The sequence below is a fragment of the Haliotis asinina genome, chromosome 1 (assembly GCF_037392515.1).
Source record: "Haliotis asinina isolate JCU_RB_2024 chromosome 1, JCU_Hal_asi_v2, whole genome shotgun sequence".
NCBI classification, from domain to species: domain Eukaryota; kingdom Metazoa; phylum Mollusca; class Gastropoda; order Lepetellida; family Haliotidae; genus Haliotis; species Haliotis asinina.
Window position 1 is genome coordinate 19,187,081 of NC_090280.1, and position 24,628 is coordinate 19,211,708.

The 24,628-nt window shown below is 38.8% G+C and overlaps 2 protein-coding genes across 2 annotated transcripts; both read left to right on the plus strand.

Moving 5' to 3' along the window:
- Nucleotides 1–928: 928 nt before the first annotated feature.
- On the plus strand, nucleotides 929–7,076 carry LOC137255803 (uncharacterized). Its single transcript, XM_067793387.1, has 6 exons — nucleotides 929–1,001; nucleotides 3,243–3,557; nucleotides 3,793–3,969; nucleotides 4,060–4,389; nucleotides 4,891–5,217; nucleotides 6,961–7,076. Exons 1-6 carry the CDS (start codon nucleotides 929–931, stop codon nucleotides 7,074–7,076), a joined length of 1,338 nt encoding a protein of 445 aa, XP_067649488.1.
- Nucleotides 7,077–14,986: 7,910 nt separating this feature from the next.
- Nucleotides 14,987–22,987, plus strand: LOC137288103 (uncharacterized). Its single transcript, XM_067820496.1, has 9 exons — nucleotides 14,987–15,068; nucleotides 16,044–16,376; nucleotides 16,542–16,871; nucleotides 17,255–17,581; nucleotides 17,897–17,947; nucleotides 20,001–20,108; nucleotides 20,366–20,476; nucleotides 20,962–20,977; nucleotides 21,122–22,987. The coding sequence occupies exons 1-9, from the start codon at nucleotides 14,996–14,998 to the stop codon at nucleotides 21,189–21,191; spliced, it is 1,419 nt and encodes a 472-aa protein (XP_067676597.1). The 5' UTR covers nucleotides 14,987–14,995; the 3' UTR covers nucleotides 21,192–22,987.
- Nucleotides 22,988–24,628: the final 1,641 nt, after the last annotated feature.

The following is a 24,628-nucleotide window of genomic DNA, read 5'->3' on the forward strand; positions in this document are numbered from 1 at the left end:
TCACGGTGGGGGGACGCAAGAAATGGCCTTCACACATTCTACCCATGTGGGAAATCGATCCCGGATCTTCGGCGGGTCGAGCGAACGCTTTAACCACTAGGCTACCCTACCGCCCATATTGCTGAGAAGAAATCAATGCGTCGATAATGATGGCTCTGAACAGAAAATAACTATTTGTCTGACACAAACTTTGCGGACGTGTTCTCAATTGTCGGACAATATCCTGTGTTATACATAGAGATTAATGCCCAAGTGTAGATATCATATTGTATTTACCACACAAGTGGCTGAAAATGATCTGTCATTTTTCTTGCACTAACGTTGAAAATATAATTCGATATCTAGGCGAGTGTATTAATTTCTTCGTTATCCCCCATTCAGGTTTTGATTACAAATAACATTATTGATGGCGATCTAAGTAAAACGTGGAGGCGTGTGAATACGAACACTTCAATGGCAAGGCCGCTGCCAACTGACAAAAACTGTTTTAGGACAAAAACATCTAGTGCCAATACATAACTGTTAAATTCTGACAAGTCCATCTAAAATTTGACTTGATGTCGATTTCAATTACCATATAATTCATTCTTTCAAATAATAATTTTCAAAATCAATTGTGAAATTCCATTTTCTCATTTTAACCACCCATAAAATTCCAGAGCGCGGTAGTAAACATTGCACGCGCTGGGAAATAATTACGAATGAAAAAAGTAGTCCCGCTTTCCGACGTGCCGTGATTGTCTCAAGCGACCAATGAAATGTCCTCTTGAGTAAGCGTCCGTGTGCAACGTATCGAAAATATGTCGTCAAGTATTTTAGCACACATAGGTAGTAAAACCCTATGTCATACACTACACAGGAAATATTTGTGTGAAAGGTGTAGATCGCTTTGTCACCTTCTGTATAAGATACCATGAAGCACAGAATGATGTACTGTTGGAGTTTGAGGAGCGTCGTTTGTGTTTTGTTGTCCCATGGGTTTACAGGAGGGGCTTGGACAGGTGAGCCACAAACACTGAGAACTCTAATATTCCTGAAAGAGAAATGAAATTAAATAACTCCACGTTGAAAAATAATGCACGTATATGCACGCTCCCAAATGTTTCTGCGAGTATTTGATAGTACGTGCATATGTGTGCGATTGCGTTTGTGATGTCAACTGAAAACGTGCCCTATTTCCAATCCAAAATGTATAAACTCAAAGGTAAATGGTATTGTTATCGACACATTTCTTAATGTTCTTTATTATACACTTATTTCATGACCCAAACAGGATAGTCGTTAGTTTTTTTTGCATGCGTTTTCGTGCTTTCAAGAACCCCACGGAAAATAGGCATACGGCGTGCCCTTTGAATAATAGGGCTCTAAACCTCGAATCATTGTCACACAAATCATTGTTTAGACCTCGACAGGCCCTAAATACACTAATTAAGAAAAATCTTCTTGCATTTCTCTGTGCATGGACTAACAGACTAAAGATGACGAACCGTGGCGACGAAATGGAGAGGACATTGAGACATGAACTAAATCTCCAAATCACACTTTAGGCATCTTCCCATTATGACTACTCCCAGTATGACTACTCATGAACATTAAGAACACTTAATAATTCACTGTACCTGAACAGCTGATTACACCCAGGTTGTCTACTCTTTAAACCAAGTACAAACCAAGCTAAACTAATCCCTCTACCCTTTTTAAAACATCAACTGTCACATTTATCAACCATGGAAATGAATGACCGTGAATTCTCTTGTAAATATACTGTATATAATTAAGCAGAAATGAGGCAGTTTCATTGTTTGCTTGTGTGCTTGATAATTTCGTTCATAATGAAAGGAACCATTCCGCAAATATGCAATGCCATTCCGCAAGACTTCTTGCGACTTTTGACTGGTTCTGTGAGGCGCAGGTGTCAAATATGTATCAGTGTTCATGGTGGATACAGATGTTATTGACTGTGTAATTTTTATTTTGATCGTTCTCCCATTGTGACCTCACTAGCATGTTGTCGCCAGAAAAGTTTAAAATGTGCCATGTGGAATCTTGTGGAATGATTTTCCGCAATATTGTCGTACAACTGCCATCTTAAAAATGTCAGTGGTTAATAATTCTCATCGAAAGTCAACAATTACAATAACTTTTGCTCTTGAATGTTGCCTGCAGGTGCGCCCTTGTATGTGTGTGTGATGCGTGTGATGTGAGTGCTAGCTGAATTGTACTGTGTCTGTGCTCTTGCGGATGTGTGTAAGAGAGACATATTGAAGAAAAGGGGATGAGGTAGTTAGGAAATGAGGTTTCCAGTCACGTGAAAGTTATCCTTATGTCTCTTCAGCTATGTAAATGTCCAAGAACGTGCTTCGAGGTTTGCTCTCGGGTGGTAGTTTAGGATGGTGGACAAGAGACAGGGAAGACATGAGTCGATGGTAGCGATGAAGACAGCAGCAGCCATGGTTTATTATTGTTTGGTTGAATGATGGTCGAAATGGTATACACAGTGGTAAACGTGACAGAACGCACATCGGGTCTGAGTGGCCAATGACCCGAGGTGGAGACCCGTGTGTCACTTACATATTAGAACTCCGACGGCGATTCTTCATCATCGACGTAGTCGTAGATGGGGCGACGGCCTTGGCCGACACCCCGACTACCCGCACAGTCCGTCCATTTCTGTCGATGATCTGGTTTCCGTGTTTGGTCTGGTTGGTCTTGCTGGATGGTCTTGCTGAATGGTCTCAGCGACTGACCATATCAGTCAGGTTTTTTTATACACAGGGCCATTACGCCACATTGTGCAAGGTCACTGGCCCATGCACATGTACATACGTAAGATTCGCCGACGTAGGGAGGTGTTAATTGATATGTACTGATAGCGTATGAGAATTAAGGGTCCTGCCCGGAGGGGTTTTTTATGATAAGAGGGGATACACCGAATGTTTGCTGAACATTACATAGACAAAGGGGATGGAATTTCGGTGCACTTTGGACTTATATTGGAACAAATAGATCGTTTGAATACATGAAGTTTTAAGGAAACTTATTGAAATGATTTAGTCTATGACATAAATAACTTGAAAGAAATTGAACGTCAGATCTCACTAGCGACAAATGTATCGCTCAGGTTCTGACTTTGATGATTCGTTTCAGTTGGTTTGATTTTGGTATTCCAGTCAAAGTAAATCTGCAATAACGTACTTCTAGTTGTGACATGCATTACACCTGAACTAGTCGTTACCTTTCAGCTAATGTATCTGTCGGGGACAATGCGACACTGTCCTGGTATCTACCGAAACCAACAAACAAGGAGTTCACCGTGTGGAATACACGCTCGGGGAAACCAATACTCTCAGTAACCAGCTACAACAATGTCACCGACATGACTCTAGACTATAGAATCGCATTTACAGGCGGCATATCTCCTTCGGGAAAAGGTTTGTTTAGATTTGTCATCAGTGATGTCAAGTTCCCTGATGAAGGCCTGTATGCGTGTTACGTAGGACCGCCAGAAAACAGAGGGTTTACAGTAGGTAACTGTGGACAGACACTTTTCGTGATGGGTATGTATTACTTAAATGATATACAATTCTCTCTCACTACATGATCATTTGCTGCTAATTAGATGAAGAACATGCATATGTGTATTGATATTTTACAAATGAATGGATATATACGTGAATGAGAAGTCATGTCGCATTGTATCAGTTTTATATACATTAAATGAGTGAATTTAGTTTACAACGCACTCTATAACATTTGTGATGCAAATATCATATTTCCATTATTTCCATTCAGCTGCGTCAACTGTGTACACCCGTTTTGGAGAAACAACAACTCTGGCTTGGAATTTGCATGGGTCCGGAATGGAAGAGTTTTTAGTCAGGAACGACTTTTGGAAGAAGACAGTTTTCCATATTACGAACTATAACCTAGTTAACATATTTCTCTTTGCATTCATGTTACCAGGATATTGTCATGTTTAGGTGATGTCGTTGATCAACCCGTTCCGCTTTTATGGCTGAGAACACACCTACTCTCTATATGTCAATGTGTTCGCAACAGGTGTTCAAGAACCCTACATTGACAGCCCAGAAAAAGTAACTGTTGGTGATTCTGTAAATCTGACATGCCACTCCTTCCTGAAAAGCTACCCCTTTACGAACCTGACCATGTCCTTCATCTGGAGTAGGAACGGAACGAGAGTGGAGCACGACGGCAAGCATAAGGTGGTTTCTGATAGCAGGAACTCGATTGGTGGTCAACTCATGACGAGCACCCTGACCATCAGTGGCGTGACAAAGAAGGACAGAGCAGAGAGCTATACTTGCCAGACAGTGGTTGGGAAGAATCTTCTCACAGATCTGAGTATAGACAATGTCCTTGGTGTATCGTGTAAGTAGTCCTTGCATGTGTGACACATCCATGATAGTATTATGTTCTTGACTGACATAAGTCAAACTGAAATTAACAAAAGTGATTTTGCAGCACAGTTTCAATATAAAGTATTACTTGTTCTACAAAGACAGGTGTGTGGGCATGTTAACTGAAGCATGAAGGTTATCTGTGCGGAGCCGCATCCTACACTCTTCACAGAATACTGGTGTTTATTGACATCAACAGTCATTCTGACCGTGAATCTTTGTTTATCATCCCCAGATCCAAGCTTTTCAAATATGGAATGCAGTTTGTTTAGCTCACTGCTTCTGTTTTTAAGGCTCATCATTTGATATATCTTTTGGAAAGGCATTTATTCATGCTTTCATTCCACATTGAACTCGTATGACGTCTTTTGAAGGAAATGCTGTTTTACTGTGGTATAAAACACATCGCATCCCTTAAATCATTTCTCCTGTAGATAGAAATCCCTTCAAGAGAACTTTCACTATGTTACAGATATACCTGACTCTCAAAGTGAAAATAGGAAAGTAGAAATGGGAGACAATACGTTGTTTTCCATGAAGACATCAGTACACCAGACAAAGATCTACGTGATCGGTCCAACTGATACACCTTTATTCGAGATGAACCCCACTGCAATCTACGTACGGGAAGCTTACTGGACCAGACTCAAGATTATGAAGGTCATCACATCATTAGATACAGTCGCTGTACAGTTCCAACTCTCCGACATCACATCATCTGACGCTGGGAGGTATTACTGTAGCTTGGAGCCTCGTGGGCAGATAGACTGTGACTGGGAACACGTCTTGGCCGTTTCCAGTAGGTCAAACTACCTTTGTGATTTCAGCTAAAAGAAAATAGTATCTTTCTAAAGTCAGTTGTGTTACATTACCAGACCAGCGTCACGCTTGAGACATTGTGTATTTTTCAATGTTCAATCAAAATGCTTATTGGCATTTGGATTTGTAAAAAAATATATTACTCAGTGTTTGTTTCAAAGTAAACTTGATAACGTACATTCCTACGGTTAATCATTCATTTCCTCTTATTAAACTAAATTGATACTTGTTATGTATGGTTAAAATATTCGGCTTTTAGATTCTACAGTGACCGAACCAGCTTCACAGTCTGTCCTAACCTCCTCCACAGGTAAGGTACAAAAATGCTATCATTTAATCCATGAACATGTTTTTTGCATGCTTGTTGGAAACCTCAAATACCGTCTGAGAATAATTACTTGAAGTCCTCATGTGGCCAGCAAGACAGGAAATACTCCAAGTCCAAATCACTGCAATTAGCATGCATAACTTCGTTTATGTAAAAATTAAATGACAGGAACATATGCCGAACTTTGTCTTTATTTGTGTCTATTTCGTATTTGAATTTCAATAAATATTTTAGATGACACCGTGACTGAACCAGCTTCACAATCTTCGGAAACCTCTACTAAAGGTAAAGCATAAAACTTTCCGGGAAGTTGTGATTCACTGGTACTACAACCAGAAATGCTTACGAGCCACCGTCAAACTTTTAAACCTGCTAGTATTTTCAAGTGTATGTGAATTGGGTTGGAGTTTTAATTCAGAAATGTTCGTTTGTTATGCAAATTATGTTTCATCAGGTAGAAGTTGAAAACAGAAATTTATTCAAATTTGACAATGAAGAAAATGCAGAAGTGTCGTATTTAATGTCACGATGCATACTTATATAGTGTAGGACATCCGCTATTAAATAGGGCCCGCGATTAGACACATTAGACATCGATAATCGTTAACTAATTATGAATCGATTATCAATATCAGAGAGGTAACTTTGAGGTTAAACTTCGTTTAGGAGAAACTCTTGACTTAATTTCTAAAATTGCATATTGTGTAAGAAAATTGAAACTTGCACTATCACAAAAATTAATATACAATATCATCGCTAACACAATCGTCATATTGGTAATCATTCATTATTTTTCATATCAATGACATTTTCGATTATCGATTACTGCAGTCAATATCATGGCACATATTTACATGCAAAGCGCTTGTTAACACGGGATATTTGACGTCCACTTCGACTGTAAGAGATGATCTAGCTACTGTGGAGCCCACCACAATCAAGGCCTCCTCCGTACCAGTTGATGATGATACTAATACAGCATCTGGTACGTGTCTGTTTCCATATAAACACTTCCTCACGAATGACGGTTTTCTTTCATTCGAATATATACTGCCTAATTGTAATCCAAGGATGGAGCAAAAAGTGTATCAATGTATTCAACCATCAGAAATTAAAGATTCAACTGATTTTGTCAGGTCTAGTGACAAGAATATGGACTTTGTGTAGGATTAATACATTATAGCGTACTTCACTTTGGCAACAGGGAATAACTCCGATCATCATATTCTTGTCTGAACCTTGAACTCAGCTCTTGTCACATCAGAGCTTACATTCTTTCTAGAACAAAAAGAGCTTCCCACAAGTCCCCAGCGACATACCCATCGAAAGAACATTTGTCAAAACTAATTTACTCCTATGCAACTGATAGCTTTACTAAAGCTTGGCCTATTTCAGCAAGGGAGTACGCCTCATTTTCTACTATGTCCATAGCACCTTCTGATGAATTGTCACAGTCACCTGTTGCTACTGTGACCACAAAGAAGGATGCATCTATTACGAAAGGTGTGTAGAGCCTAGATCTTCAAAAGGTATTTCTGGAGGTCCATTTGATCATTTCGTTCTGATTATTGGCCAAACATTGGAACATCTGGCGCATATGAATACACACTTAAACAATCAAATGATTTTAAAGATTACCACGTGAGTAGTACAACAATCTCTTTTCAGTTAGTGATGTCAGTATTTGACTTTGAAATCCTTCCCATACATCATTCAGCCGGAATGAATACTGAAGAAAGGGTTTTCCACTCTTTGGACAGAAACATCTGAAGTGCTGCGTACCGTAAATACGTCAATGGATAATTTCATTCTTGTCCTCATGGTAATACGTACCTCGCGAGATAAAACGTCGTTTTAGACGATCCTTTACCCTTTAAGTCAGTAAAATTCTCTTCCAGGACGTACGGAGACACTTTCTGTTGTCAGCATTGGATTGTCCGCAGCAACAGCCTTGGTTATGACCGCAATCTGTGTGTCACTTTGCCACAGAAGGATCAAACAACGGAAAGGTAGAAATCACAATTTTGAAATACTTCTGAAATGATGCATTACCAATAACACTTCTGAAATGATGCATTCAGTGGTATGCCAGGGAGAAATGAACCGAAGCTAAGACTATTCACTATTCTATTATAGAGGTGTTTGTACATGCTGCATCTCACCAGTGAACATGTGCTGTCTAGAGTCAAAGTACGACACGAATACATTTAGTTTCTGCGGTGCATTCACACACTGGTGGATTTATTTACCAAAATGTAAACAAGCTTTAGTCGAAAAAATCCGTGCTTATTAGCACCGTGTAATGTGTGGTGCTCTGCAACATTGAATATATCGCCTCATTACCAGAGTATTCACACATTTCATTAAACGTCTTCTTATATCTCTGATTGTGACAAAAACTATGACCATCCGTCCAATTTTTATCTTTTGAAACTATTCGAGCTAAATTCACATCTTTTAACATCAGGACTTATTTGCAACACTGAATTCGGGATAATGTTTTTAAAACACACTTTAGTTGGATGACGTAGTAGTCGTATTCAACATGGCTGTTGAACTGAACACATATTTTGCATCAACAAAAAATCAATCTCTCCCTTTCAGGGTCAAGGAATCAAAGGTAAGCATTATAATAAAACTTGGACAAGAGACATAATGTTGTTACTGTGGTAAGAATGTGTCAACGCAAAGCCACGAAAATGTTTGATACATCATCCATGAACGCTAATAAGCAGTTTTAAAGACATTTGTTCTTTCCACAGGTTTCCAGTATTGTATATCACTCCGAAGTATGACGAAAATGAAGGATACGAAATTATTAAACATATTTGAGAATCAAGTCCCATTTGAATCGTGACGTCAGGCGCCAGAGGACCAGTGTATGAACTGAAACACGTCTGTTCAGATATATTTGGGACATCGCCATTATCAGCTGAACTACTTCCCTTTGACCTATAACTTTATAGCTTTTACTGGACTGAGGGGTTGGGTTTCTCACTTGTTAAAGCATTCTCTCGTCACACCGAAGGACTGAGTTCGATTCCCCACATGGGTCCACTATTACCCATTTCTGGTGTCCCCAGCTGTGATATAGCTGTAATATTGAAGCTCATGGTGCGCACAACACTTCAGTCACCCGTACATCTGGATGCTTGGGATAACAATTACTTTCGAAATGACAGGAAGAATAAAGAAGGGGAATAGTTTTAAAAAGTACATGAAAGCGATAGATGTGATGATTTCAATCTGTTTGATAATCTCTCCTATATTTGACTCTTCCTGGGGAAGGTTGACTTTTGTTTGATGGTGAACGCAATGCTCAGCAATATGTCAGCTATATAACTGTTGTCTGCACATAATTGAGTCTGGGCCAGACAAACAAGTGATCAACAGCACGAGCATCGATTTACTTTATACTCTAATACCGGAAAAGAGGATGCCCCAATAGTTTGACTTTGTACAGTTTGACTCTTTGTTGTAGTAACTGTTTTGACACCTGTGTTTTGCTAAAAATACTTACAAATGAAACGTGAAAGCGTGGAAACATATAATATATAACAATGCACATACAAAACAAAACAAAAACAATAATACAAAACGCATATAGGAATTTCAACTGTATTTTTATGTTTATTTTGAAACATCTTGTAGGCTTTATGAGTCAATGAAATATAACGAAATTGCACACTGAGAATGCAGACTTATCCGTCTTGGACACCACCCCGAGGAAAGTCAGTTTGGGTGTCACATGGAGACGTGGCTGCTCTGAAGTCAGTACCTAGTAGTGTAACCACCGTGGGCATCCAGAACTGCACGACATCGCCTCGACATCGAACGAATAAGTCTCAGAATCTGGTGTTGCCCCACTGCAGTCCACTCTGCCAATAGTAGCCGTGAGAGTTGGTGAAGGGTTACGGAATCGCACCCGTCTGTCCAGGGCATCCCACAGATGCTGGATCGGGTTTAAGTCCTGTGATCTTGAGAGCCAGGGGAGCACATTGAGGTCTTCTGGCTCGTAAATCAGCCTCTCTCAACCTGTTCCTGACGATCTGTGAAGACTCATTAATCCGGGCGGTACTGGTCGCCGTAGCTGTTCGATGACGCAGGTGATGTAGCGATCCTGCTCCGCAGTGGTCGTTCGAGATCACCCACTCCGAATTCTTCCAGCGATATCTTCGCCAGAGCCGTGAAAAGGTGCTTTGGTGAACATTCATGCGTCTGGCAAATGCACGCTTAGACTGACCGGCTTCAAGGAGACCAAAGGCGATATGACCGTTAGCTTCGCTTGGCTTCAGACGTGGCATGTTGCGTTCGTCAACACTATTCCAAATGCGGTGAATAGTCGACAGCGATCAACCTTTGATACACATCATGTAGCCTATCTGATCCCCACCTTTTACGTGCATCGCGTGTGAATTGTGTATTCTGTGACTCTACACGCCGAAATTTAAAATCATGATATTAAACGTATTTTACGGATGGTGCGTTTTGTTGTTTCAAGACAGGGCAAACCCTTTTGCAAAATGAATCACGTTTTAATTCTTCGCTACATGACATTGCAATATTTATTATGCGTTTCTTTTGGGGAGAATATATGTTCTGTCAGTGAAGTGCTCAAATAAATTTGGTTTACTGCTTATATACTTATCTTGATCATTCTTTGAACCCTAAGGGTCGGAGGGTTAGCTTAGAGGTTAAAGCGTTGATTCATGACGCGGATGATCATCTCCCCTCATTGGTACAATGTGTGAAGATCATTTCTCATGTAACCCGCCATAATATTGCTTGGATACTATAGAATCTGTCAAATTCGGTTTCTCCATAATCCAGACTACCCTCTGAGTCCCGGCAAAATTGTTCGTGATTAATCATTACAACGTGTTGACAAAAATGACAATCCGTTGAATAAATATCACCGTTCACCGTTACTCTGTTACATCTATTCACAATGGTTAATGACTGAGAACATTGTATTACGTGGACATTTACGTATGTTAATGTGCTGAGTATACATAAACAACAACAGAAAAAGAAAAAGAAAAACAGAATGATTCAAATTCTTGGGCGTCCTTAACAAAGGGAGGTAACTCATCGTGGCCATGACCACGTTGACGGACAAATGACAAATTTTGTCTACTCCACACGTTTTAAAATAGTATAAATGACCCGGACCCGGCCTTGTCCGTGAATATTTTTCTCTTGGCCATGAGTAAAATTAACATCAGTTCAAATGGAAGCCAATATCTGAGTGTCTTAATTAATTTATGGCCGTCAACATTGTGTGCTAGTGAAACTCGAACTAAAAGTGTCCAGGTGTTTGAGTAAGGACCAAGCCACATGGAACAAATATGTTTCCCGTAACCCTGAACGTGTTTAAATTTCCATAAATGCGAAAGGAGAGGATGCACTTGAAGAATGCTTTGATGTTTCTTAGTAGAAGTCTTTCTACGGAAACAGAAATCATGCATAAAACAATATCCTCAATATACCAGAGAAACTGCTCAATATATGGAATTTGTGAAATAAAAACGGAAATATTTAACAGCTAGAAACATGGAAATAACGTTTCTGTATGGGGACAGTGGTTAAATCATTCCCTGGTCGTGAAGTAGGCCTGGGTTCGATACCCTCCCTCCCTTATCTATTGAGACCCGGAATGTTTTAACCTCAATCAGACAATGTTTCCAAAGTCAGTGATGTGAATGGTGACGCACAGGACCTGGCAGTCGTTTAGGACATTGCTGTCACTATGCTCAGATCATTCTTTCTGAAACGATGAAGAGTCTTGTGCATTGGCCCAGGGACTGCTTATTGGTCAATAGGGAGGACTTGCCAGGTGGCTAAAGTGTTCGGTGGTCAAGCCGAAGACCTGGGTTCGATTCCCTAATGGGTAGAGTATGTGAAATACATTTCTGTGTGTTCTACCGCCACGCCAGCGGTCCGGAGGGCCGTATGTGAGCAGCAGGAAGTCGGTGACTCAACGATGACGTCACCGCCAACATGAGGTTGAATTGGTAACTACTTTCAGATAGCGATTGTTGTGACTCTGGGACATTCAGTTGTAGGCCGATCACATCACATGTCATATGGAAACGGTTAAACAGTTGCGGTTGCGTTGCATACATTGTACTAGTTAGAACGCAAACTTTGGATCGCATGAACAAATATGCCTGTGTACTTTCTCTTCACGTTCTCAAATGCATTTGATTAATTAATTAAATTAATCGTACATCTATGTTAAGAATACACTCACGAAGGAATACGGTGCTCTGAGGAAAGTTGTACAAAGATTCATATTCCCACAGTGTGCAATATACTGCCAGAATATTTAATGAATTCAGAGCAACCGTGAAGATCAGGGTTAGAACTGATGTTCAGTCAACATGTGTCGTAAGTGGCGACGAATTAATGGGATCGGGTGGACCTGACACATGTCATCGTATCCCAATTCCATAGATTGATGCTCATGCTATTGGTCACTTAGTTGCCTGGTTCACTCGCGACTTTTTGCAGCCCGCCGCCATCTAGCTGGAATCAACAGCTTGCTAGGTCATATACCTTCATCACATATGGTTTCATTTTCCTGCCCATACATACAACCTTCCCTTCCCTCCTTTATTTGTGGAATATAATTATTTGAGTCACCCAACATAATCTTTGAAAACAAAACAAATCTGTTTCCTGTTGGGCCGGACTTTGTCAAGTCAAAATATGAACCGCAATAATTCTATGGTCACTTTTGTAGTGTGCATGTTGTGAATACGATTTCATTTAGATTTCCTCGGTCATAAAAAGGAAACGTCGAGTGAGTGAGTGGGTGAGTGAGTGAGTGAATGAGTGAGTGGGTGAGTCACATTCTCAGTGTCCTGTCCTGACTAGATGCTTGGAAGGGTATGGCGTTACCACACAAAGAAGTTGTGTACAGTTCTGTAGAAGCTACAGAATAGACATATATATTATGCAAAATATGCAGGATTAAAACCTCAGGATTAAAACCTCATTAAAACCGTCAACAATTATTAAGTGTTAAAATCTAATTTCTCCCTCATTGCCATAATCATACTTTGGAGATTTCTTTTACAAATTTCAGGATCAAATAATGTTTAGTTTTTACTCTTTGTAACAAGGAACATGTATGTTTCATGTATCAGGGTGCAAAAGGTTAACATCATGATTGTACTGTTCATTAGAGTTCATTTAATAAGATGTTTTGTAATAAGTGGTTGAATGGAATGGACGTTTAGTCTATTCCTGATTGATGGTCATCATTTTCAAGCTGTATTTTTGTATAGACAAAAACAACCTTGTATGCAAAATAAATGTGTTTCCTGTAACAGTTCCATAAAATTAGGAAATAATCAATGATTCCTCAACCTGGGAAAGTGTCATGCTCATTAACAGCTTATGCTTAAGAGTGATAAGCATGTGGAGATGAGACCAAGAAAATATTTTCAAGGAAATGTATTTGCGGGTATTGTAGTCGGTGTCTCTTAGGTAACACCATTTAAAAAAATAAATAAATAAATAAATAAATAAATAAATAAATAAATAAATAAATAAATAAATAAATAAATAAATAAATAAATAAATAAATAAATAAATAAATAAATAAATAAATAAAATGAAAAATCTACTCAATTTTCCAAAAGTCATGTCATCTCTGCGTTATTTTCCTCTCAACCTAATGTAACAGCTTTGTTTTTGAAAAGGCTAACATTGTTTCTTTAAAGAAACATCAATGTTTATTAGCCACATATTCTTTCTGTTGTTATGTGGTAATGATTAAAGGTTTCTATAGGCTATAGATCCAATACGTTTTACATTTTCTATTCGGACAGCAGTCGTCAAAGGTCGTTATTGGAAAGACAAATTCTGTAACTACAAAGCCAATTCAATGCAAATTTGAAAATAAGCATTATCTTTGGCAGGTCTCGTTCATCTAGATTTGCTATGTGCTCCTTTTAATTTGAGGTTAAATTCTGGGTAACAATTTTTCAAAAATAGTTGTAACTTAAAAAACATAAGTTACTATTGTAAAGAAAATTTAATGACAATGATCTTTTTTGTCATTCATTCCCGATTCATTCAGATGTACATTAAATACGTGGGATAAGACTACCCTACGTTCACAAAGAAATTTTGAATGTTCTATGTATTTTCTAACACAGGGTGTGTGACTGTAGCTGTAATAACATATAATAACCACGCCAGCGCAATGATCAGCCCGCACAACCATCAAAGTGTTAGCATTTACTTTCTTATATATAGTGCCTGTGTCAATACCTTTAACAAAATATCAATGAGACATTCATTTCTGTATGTATTTTCAGAAATGGCTAGATGCGTACGAACATCCGTAATCTGGTTGTGTAGAGGATGCACATAAAATGCAGTTTTTGTCTCTTGTATGCAAAACATCAGGAGGTGAAAGCAATAAATTTTCTTAGCTAAAAGGTTCAGGATAAATGTTGGTATGAGCTGGAGAGTTCTCACAATAATTTCAGCTCCTGCTCTTATAGAGAACGCATCACACGTCAAGATTAACCCTGTCATTTGTCAAAAATCACAACCCGATTGAAGCAACCCGTGCATGGTTTTCTCTGTTGCCTTAAAGGTGTGAAAGATAAAAATGTCTTTCCAGTAATACTGAAATATCTTTGGGGTAACAAACAGACCAAGTTCTAAAATATAGACTACAGACTGATACTCTTATAAATCAATTTATATAAACCTACATACTAGCTATAGTGATTTGTCCTTTTGGGTCTTTGCTGTAACAAACATTTCTCTCGATCTGGTGACATATGCATAACATGCAACACTTACTATACGTATGAGGGTAACAGGCGCAACATTCCTCTTTTCGTTTTAGATAGATCAAATATATTTATTATTATTGAATAGTTGTAGTTTACTTGACATATTTTCGTTCCAATAACATAGGGTCTCTTTCCTCCTTGCGATAACCGATGATGTCTTTGCTATAACAGAAATAAAAACAAATCAATGCGTTTACTTCATAATATACAATTTTATTAGTTTAATTAGTCACAATTATTTAGAGATAATTAAACCATAACTACTAACCTTTACACTGTAGCTTGCCATTTGTGAACAATGGTTGCTGATTTTGTATTTCAATCACTTTGTCCTTTGTGCTCCATATTATCTGCAAAGCTTAGAATATCGCATATACCAAAACTAAGGTAAATGGTTCTTGTTGCATGTCGTAGGAAGAAATACATGCCTCGATAATGATATCATTAAACTGAAAATAATTATAATTTTTTTATCTGGTCTCACGCAATAATTTTGTAGACGTGTTATGTAATGTCGGATCACGTCCTGTGCTATATCTGCAATTAATCTAGACTACCCAGGAAGTAGTGCACATCTCTGTCAGTTGCTGTATATCAATTGGCACAGAGACATGTACGGTAGGAGTTGGACGGGCGTCATTTGTGTTTTGTTTTCTCATGGATGCACAGGAGGAGCTTGGACAGGTGAGGCAGATACACTGATAACTTTCATATCCCCGAGTGTGAATTTAGATGGAGTTATGGTGAATTTCATTACAAATACTGCATGTGTAGCCGTGTAGTAGTTTTCATTCTGCTGAAAAGGAAGTGTGATATTTTTGCAACTGGTATTGACATAGTTCTGTATATTCATGTACATACACACACATTCTTGAGCGCTTTTATTGCTGATAGGCGTGTTTTGGTTCCATTAAATGGTGTGTGTTCTGGTTTTAGAGAATATTGAGGCAACTTTGGAAGTTTAATGTCGTTTTGGAGGGATTTTTGTTTTGATTTGTTGAATATGAGTTCAGTTTTGGTGATTTGTTCCCCGCTTGTATGGTAGCCCTGAAGAGGTAATTAATAGATCTTTAAAACTGAAATGTGCCTACACTAACTACACTTGTTGATGAAGGAGCAAGCATGCGCTCCAACACGTTGTGTTATCCACAATAAAGACGTTGACATCCTTAAATCTGTTTTTTCTTAAGCTGTCCACTTCTAAATGCCCTTCAAAGATTTAAAGTACTTGCTACTTTTCAGGTAATGTAACTGTCGGGGACAATGCTACACTGTCCGGGTATCTACCGAAACCAACAAACAAGGAATTCACCGTGTGGAATACACGCTCGGGGAAACCAATACTCCCTGTAACTAGCTACAATAATGTCACTGACATGACTCTAGAATCTAGAATCACATTTACAGGGATAATTTCACCGTCGGGACCAGGGTTATTTAGATTTGTCATCAGTGATGTCAGGTTCCTAGATGAAGGCCGGTATGAGTGTTATGTAGGACCGCCAGAAAATGCTTAAAATGAATGGTATGCTTTAAATGCTTACAATTAATGAATATATACGCTTAAAATGAATGTCTATGCCAGACATATCGGAGGGGTAGTGTCGTGTTATATCATCTTTGTGTAAATTTAAATATATTTCTTTATTTACCTTTCAGCTTCGTCAACTGTGTACACCCGTTTTGGAGAAAAAATAACTCTGGCTTGGAATTTGCATGGGTCCGGAATGGAAGAGTTTTTAGTCAGGAACGACTTTTGGAAGAAGACATTTTTCCATATTACCAACTATAACCTCGTTAACATTCCTGCTGTGAAACTGAGGTCAAAAATAGTATTCACCGGAAATATAACCTCGACAGGAACTGGTTTGTTCAGGTTCAGAATCAATGGCGCTGACGATCATCACTTTGGTCAGTACAGCTGCTACAAGGGTTCAATAAAACGTCCAGAAACAAAGGTCCCCAACTGTGGGCAAAATCTGGTTGTGATACGTAAGTGAATCATTAACTGGAGATTGTGTTACTGTTTTAGTTTCTTAACTCACCATTTGTATTTGTAAATGACCATATCGATGTTCATTAGTCGTTGATCATCCCATTCACAGCTTTTATGATTGAGAAAATACTGACTCTCCATACATGTTATGTTCGCAACAGGTGTCCAAGAACCCTACATTGCGAGCCCAGAAAAAGTAACAGTCGGCGATTCTGAAAACCTTGTATGCTACTCCTTTCTGAAAAGCTACCCCTTCACGAACCTGACCATGTCCTTCATATGGAGTAGGAACGGAACGAGAGTGGAGCATGACGGCAAGCATAGGGTGGTTTCTGATAACAGGGTCGGGATTGGCGGGCGACTCATGACGAGCACCCTGATCATCAGTGGCGTGACAAAGAAGGACAGAGCAGGGAGATATACTTGTCAGACGGTTGTTGGGGAGAATCTTCTCATAGATCAGAGTGTCGATAATGCCCTTGGTGTATCGTGTTAGTATTCCTTTCATATTGTTATTGGCTGCTATCAAGTCAAAAGAAATCGATAAAATGTGTGTCATTTTAGTTCTACAAAGACAGGATGGTGTGTGGACCTGACGTCTAAAGTTAAATTATATAATAAATTCATGTGGAATCGTTAAAAAACTCCTTTATGTATTTTTTTGAGATCCACATTCTTTGGGATTCTTGTGTTTACCACCACTAAATCCATGCCGTTCAAATGTGGGCATGCATTCTTACATCCATCCCACATTAATTGAACTCGCTTGATGTCGTTTGAAGGACGCTCTCTGGTACTGTCGTATGAAACAGATACCTCAATCATTTCCCCTGTTGACAAAAATCCCATCAAAAGAACTTTCACTATGTTACAGATATACCTGACACTCCTAGTAAAAACGCAGAAGTAGAAGTGGGAGACAATGCATTGCTTTCCATGAAGACACCCTTACGCCAGTCAAAGATGTACGTGATCGGTCCCACTGATACACCTTTGTTCGAGATGAACGCCACTGCAATCTACGTACGAGAAGATTACTGGACCAAGATCAAGATTATGAAGGTCATCATTTCTCTGACTACAGTCTCTGTACAGTTCCAACTCTCCGACATCACATCATCTGATGGTGGGACGTACTACTGTAGCCTGGATCCTCGTGGACAGATAGGCTGTGACTGGAAACACTTCTTGGCCGTTTCCAGTAGGTCAAACTGCTTTTGTGATTTGGGCTGAAGGAAAATAGTATCTTTCTAAAATTAACTGTACTCTGTTACTGGAGTACCATTAAGCTTGAATCATTGTGTATTTTTCATTCTTAAAAATATATTAGTCTATGTTTTTTCAACAGTAAGATCACGATATGGCTGCAATATTGCCGATGTGACGTTAAATATTAACTCACTCATTAACTTCAACAGTAAGGATGAATGCATATGCATCAATGTTTAACCATTTATTTCTTCTTGTTCAGAAAATTGATAATTGTTATGTTTCGTTTATGATGTTCGTATTTTAGATGCTACTGTGACCGTACCAGCTTCATCTTCAGTCGTAACATCAACCACAGGTAAGGTATATGAATAATATCATTTAATCCGTGAAAATGATTTCTAAAAGCTTGTGTTAAACCTCAGATGTCCATGGGTGAGATGCACGATAGAAAATACTCCCAGATTCAATTCCTATTCATTACAGTATGCCTTGCTATCGATCTTGAGCGAACAGTCAAACAACAGGACGTACACAGACCAATGCCTTCATTGTGCATAATTTGTGCTTAACTTTTTATAATATTGTAGATGGTACTGTAAAAGACTTTAACATATGTTTAAAACCAGTTACACTAAAGTACTAACCCATCTTTAAGCTCGAAGCATTGTGTTTTTTAAATGTTTAATTACTGGATTTGTAAAAGTATACTACTAAGTGCTCGTTTAACAGTAAACTTGATTACGTACGTGCCTATGGGTAATCGTTCTTACCTTGTAATCAACATAAATTGATACTTTTCAAATATGTTGAAAATATTTGCATCTTAGATGCGACTGTGACGGTACCAGTTTCATGGTCTGTCGTAATATCCTCTGCAGGTAGGGTATATACATCCTATCATTTCATCCGTCAACATTTCCCTAAATGCTCATAGGTAACCTTAAATCAGAGCCTGAGAATAATTACTTGATGACCATGTGTGGTCTTAAAGGCTCCCGGCCTTGAATTGATGCAATTAGCATGCATAGCTTCGTATTTAAATTTCAGTGAATACTGCAGACGACACTGTGGCTGTAACAGCTTCACAGTATGAACAAAGTTCTGTTAAAGGTGAAGAATGATGCTTTTTATAAAAACTTGTGACTCACTAGCAGTACACCCAGAAATACTTGAAGGACCCCGTCAAAATAATATGACATTTCGAAAATTCTCCTTTGTTGTGCAAATTATTTTTCTCGTAATTATTTCTCGTAAATGTGAAATATATTCAGAGGTGAGAGGAAGAAAATGCATATGTCATGTGTTTAATGTACAGTTGCATAGTTTTAGGGCGTAGATCATGCGAAGTTAGTCCACTGCCCATTATTGCTGGTGATAGATACACAAGGTAGATCATAGAGAGGGATAATGGTTCTCTAATTAGCGATCGATTATCAGTAAATATCAAAGACGTGACTTTGAGGAAATATAACCAAAATATCTGAAATATGTCATATGTCTCACATATATGAATAGCTGACATATTCTTGCATGGCTTTTTAAGAAAACAGCGTCTTGAACCACTTCAGAAGCAGTCAATGAATAAAGTCCTAAAATTAAATATAATGTGTGAGAAACTGTACAATATTTTCGATAACTCAATTTCCATGTCGAAAATAATTTTCAATCATTAATAAGTTGTCAACGATATTTCCGAGTATCAATTATTGGAGCCAGTCCCACTGCCCACATTTAAGTTGAACGTGCATACTCTAAAAAGTCCACTTCGACTGTAACAGATGTATCTGACAACAGTTACTGTGAAACCCAGCACAGTCCAGGTCTCTCCTGTACCAGCTAATGATGAGGCTAATGCAACATCTGTCATTCAGTATGAACGCTTCCTGATAAATGATACCTTCCTTTCATTCGCATACACATTGCGTTAGTCTTAATCCAAGAATAGAGAAGGACATACATCAATATATTCAACCTTCAGAAATTTGAGATTCATCTTAATTATCTCACGTCAGGTCACAAGAACAAACACTTTGTGTAGATTCAAACGTTCAAACAAATGCTTTTCTTGTAGCAGGGAATAACTCCTATCAAGTAAATTTTGTTTGAACCTTTAACTTCGTCCATGTGATTTCAGCGCTTGTATCCTTTCACTGTACTCATATTTCTAACAAACTATAAACGTCAAGTCCTTTTCCCGTAACGATACGGCTGAAACGTTGCCGATGTGACGTTAAATATTAACTGGCTCACTGTCTCACTAGTTTTGCCATTAAGAGTTCTGGAATATAGAAAGTAACGTTTCCTTGTTTTTCCTATGTCCCTAGCGACATACACGTCAACAGTACTTTCATCGAAACTAATTTACTCCTTTGCAACTGATAGTTTTACCAGAACATGGTTTATTTCAGCAGGGGAATACGCTTTGTTTTCTACAATGTCCACATCCCCTGCTGATGTATTGCCACAGTCGCATGATACTATTGTGACCACAACGGATAAATCATCTAATGCGGAAGGTGTGTTGAGTTTATACATATGTAAAACCGTGTCTCTAAAGGCAGTAAATTATGTCAATTTTAAAAAGAGTACGATCTGGATATTGATGAAGCATTTGAATACCTAGCATACTCAAGTACATCAATACATAAGTGCATACTCAAACATACTCAACATAGAAATACATTACTGTCCTCATGGTAATACATGCTTGTCGGGATAAACCGACTTTTCAGACTATGCTTTACGCGGTAACTCAGTAAAACCTCTCTTACAGGAGGAACGGAAACACTCTCTATGATCAGTATTGGATTGTCCACAGCAACAGCGTTGGTCATGGTCGTTATCGGTGTGTCACTTTGCCATAGAAGGTTCAAGCGACGGGAAGGTAGGAGTCACAATTTTGAAATACTTCTGAAAAGATGAGAAAGATGAGAAATGAACCCAAACTAAGATTATAGACTACTCTATTAGAAAGGTGTCTGTACATGTTGCATCACCCCAGTGAACATGTGCTGTCTAGAGTCAAGGTACGAGTACATTTAGTTTCTGTGGTGCATTCACACATAGGCGGCTGGTAGTTACCAGAAGGTAAAGAAGCGTTAGTCCAAGAATCCGGTTACTGGTATGCTCTTCAACATCAAATGTACCTTCTGACTGTATCATCAATCTGATTTTCATTTTTGTGTTTTGAAACTATTTGAGCTATATTCACATCCTTTAAAATTTTATGAGATCACACATTTTAGCAGAATTCAGGGTCATGAATCTTTAAGCACACCTGAGTTCGGTGTTAGTCGTATTCAATATAGCTGTGGAAGTATGTCTGAACAAATATTTTACATCAACAAAAAATTCAGTTTTCCCTTTCAGAGTCAAACAATCAAAGGTAAGCACTATAATAACACTTTGATAAGAAACACATCCCTTGATAAGAAGATAAATGTCAGCGTAATGCAGTGAAACTGTTTAATACATAATCCCTGAATGCTAATAAATAGTTTATTTTAATGATATCTGTTCTTTTCCACAGGATTCCAGCATTGTATATCACTCCGAAGTATGACGACAATGAAGGATACGAACTTATTAACCACATTTAGAAATCAAGCCCTATTGGAATCATGACGTCAGTTCAGACGCCAGATGAACAATGTGTGACCTGAAACACGTCTGTTCAGATATATTTGGGACATCGTCCTAATTAGCTGAACTACTTCCCTTTGACCTATGACAACGTTCCAGCTTTCTCTGGATTAAGGAGTGAGGTTGCTCACTGGTTAAAGCGTTTCGCAGCAATATCCCAGCTGTATGGCTGCTCGGTCTGTAAATACAGTCCCCCACCCGCCCACGTAATTGAAGGAATTACAGCAAATTTGGAGGAACTGTTTACATCTGAACCTCCAGGGGCATGACTTGTGACACTCTTCTGCAGTGACAGTCTGTTCCTAAAAAAATAAGCTATAGCTCCAACAACACCTCATACCTAAACGCATTCAACAAGGGTGCAAGGGTGGTCAAAGATGGATAAGTATAAAAATGTAATAGTAGGAACTAAAAACAAAACTCACCGAGACGGGTGCTTCTTCGAACGACGCCATGTTTTGCTGCGTGAGTTTCCGTTCGCGACCGACAAATCACGTAAGTGAGCCGAAAAATCTCCGAAGACGGCCGAGTGTGTTTCAAGTATTACCGACATTGCTTCCGATATGGCCGATGTGTTTCAGTTATTATCGCTAAACTGCCGGTATGGCTGCAATTGTTTCGCGAGTGGGCTGCGTGTGTTTACATTTGAGATGCAATTCCTTCACATTTACTGTAAGTCCTTCAATTACTTAGGGAGCCCTGTAAATAGTCCAGTGATCAACATCATGAGCACCGATCTGCACAACAGTGTGCCATTCCCATTAGTCGCCCCAGATGGCATGCCTGGGTTCCTGAAGATCATTTCTAGCCTGGGTCTTCAGTGTAATGGCCCCACATGGGTACAATATATGAAGCCCATTTCTGGTGTCAGCCACCGTTGTATAGCCACAATATTGCTAATAGCGGCTTAAAACTAAACTCAGTTCTTTGACTGTTGAGTTCATTATCGTTTGGGAAGGAGGCTCATATAGAATACTTCGCTCACAGGCAGCACCAACTGGACAAGACTAATACCTGTATATGATGTTGTATGATGCTGCGTCGCCTAGACGTAAGTAGATGATGACAAACCTATGGTGTATTTTCTCTTCGAGACATTTTTGAGAGACTGTAACAACTAGAAATAGAAACATTGGTGCATAAAAAGGACCACACCCTTCTAGCTTAGAAAGTGTGCTTGTTGAGTGATAAGGACTATATTTGAATGTTTCCTGTACACACCATCTCCTCGTTATAACGACTGGCTGAACGTAAGGAAATGTTACCAGTTTCGGAAAGTACATTGTACCTCCTGCTTGAAGACTTGGTCAATACAGTTCATGGAGTGCTCAACACTTCAGTTTCCCGTACATCTGGATGCTAAAGATAAGAATTACTTTCGACGGAATATTAATAGAGGAAGAATAAAGTAGGGGAATAGCTTATAAAATGTAAATGAGAAATGTAATGATGTCGAAATGATTGATAGTCTTCTCCTTTCCCGGGGAAGGTTATTTGTTTGTAGTTGTTTAATGCCGCACTTAGCAGCATTCCAGCTATATGGAGGAGTTCTGTAAATAATTGAATCTGGACTAGACGATCCAGTGATCAACAGCATCAGCATCGATCTACTCTCAGATATGGGGTGTTCCACTCGTTTGATGTTTACAGTTGTCGTTATTGATTTGACATCAGTGATTTAATTTGTTGTGAATACCCAAGCATGAAACTTTCAAGAATAAAACAATATACTTTTTCTTAGATTACACATAAATGCCATTTTCTGATTATTTTCGGTGTTCCCTGCCTGTGAACATCATCATCATCATCATCATTATTCTCAGAAACTGGGGAGTTGGCTGTGTAGTCTAGTGGTTAAAAGCCTTGGCATGTCACGGGGAGGATCCGAATTCGATTCTCCACATTGGTACAATGTAAAAACTATTTCTGCTTTCCCCAACGCTAATTTTGTTGTAATGTTGTTGGGAGCGGCTTAAAACTATATATATATTCTGTGACCCTGGATATATGTAAATATATTCTGTGACCCTGCAAATGTTTTAACGGAAACATTTACCCGATTGTAGAAGAGGACACACTTGCAGAACTACGTTTCTATCTCTAATCTGATACCTTTTCACGGAAACAAAAACCATGCAAAAATCATTCTAGTTCCTCAAAAGTTTATTTTCCACAGAAACTGCTCATTATATTAAATATGAGAAATAATAATGAATAAATCATTAGAAACTTGTACATGTGGTGGGGTTTGGGATAGCATGGTGGATACAATGTTCGCTCGTCGTGCGGATGACCCAAGTTCGATTTCACTCGGCTGTAATGTGTAAAGTTCATTTCTGGTGTTCCCTATAGTGATAGTGCTGGGATTTTGCTAAACGCGGCGTAAAACTGAACTCACTCACTTAGTGGTCACGTATGTGGTACGTTTAACAGTGAAGTAGAGGTGGTTACCTCAGTCCTCTGGCGGGCACCTGCCCGAATTTGCAGAAAGATGTTACTGTCTGGCAATCTTCTTTTTGCAGTCTCATCATCAGTTTTTCTTTCTGTATTAAGAATATCGTTTCCTCTTAATTTCTCAAATGCGTCATACACGAAAGACATTCCAAGTTATAACACAACAGAAATTTACATTTCAGTGAGAGCATTCCTGACAGAATTTGTGAAACAAAATTAATCATCTTTGAAAATGACGGAGTACACAGAGCTGAAATATGTTACTACACTTTTAAGAGGTATCGTTAATTAAATTAAACAGGATATGGAATAAGGTTATAACATATCCATGTAGGAATGTAGAACTGTGAGTTTTTACAAATAATCATTTGTGCGTGTGCAGCATTCTGTCCGAATACGTAGTATGGATCAGTGCACCTTTGAAGAAAATCCAGTGATCAACAGTTTGAGCATGCATCGACCTCTATCCTGTTACCCGCCTCTTACGACAAGCATGGGTTACTGGGACTAGTTCTAACGTTGATATTCACCAGTCTTATTTTTCCCGGTTCCAGAGGCTGCAGTTGACTGTCCGATTCTTTGCGGTCTTTATCCTTTAACGTATGGCGACAGACAGCTACGTCAAATATTGTCTTCACATTTGGTTTTAATGTAGAAGACATTAGGCACGTATATGTGATAGTTGTTGATAGCTGCTAAGTAGATTAGGGTCTACAGCTAGTTGTCCCGGCTGCTTACAGTTTGTTTCTGTTGATGTATGGCAGCTATGTCACATAGTCTCCTCACATTTGGTTTCTGTTTCCTGATTATATAAACAACCTATCTGTTTCTTTGTGTGTAGAGCAAAATTAGTGTTAGCCACCCAACATAACCTTTATACACGAAACGGATCAATAACAGCTGTTTCCTGTTAGGCCAGGATCTGTTAAGTGAAACTGTA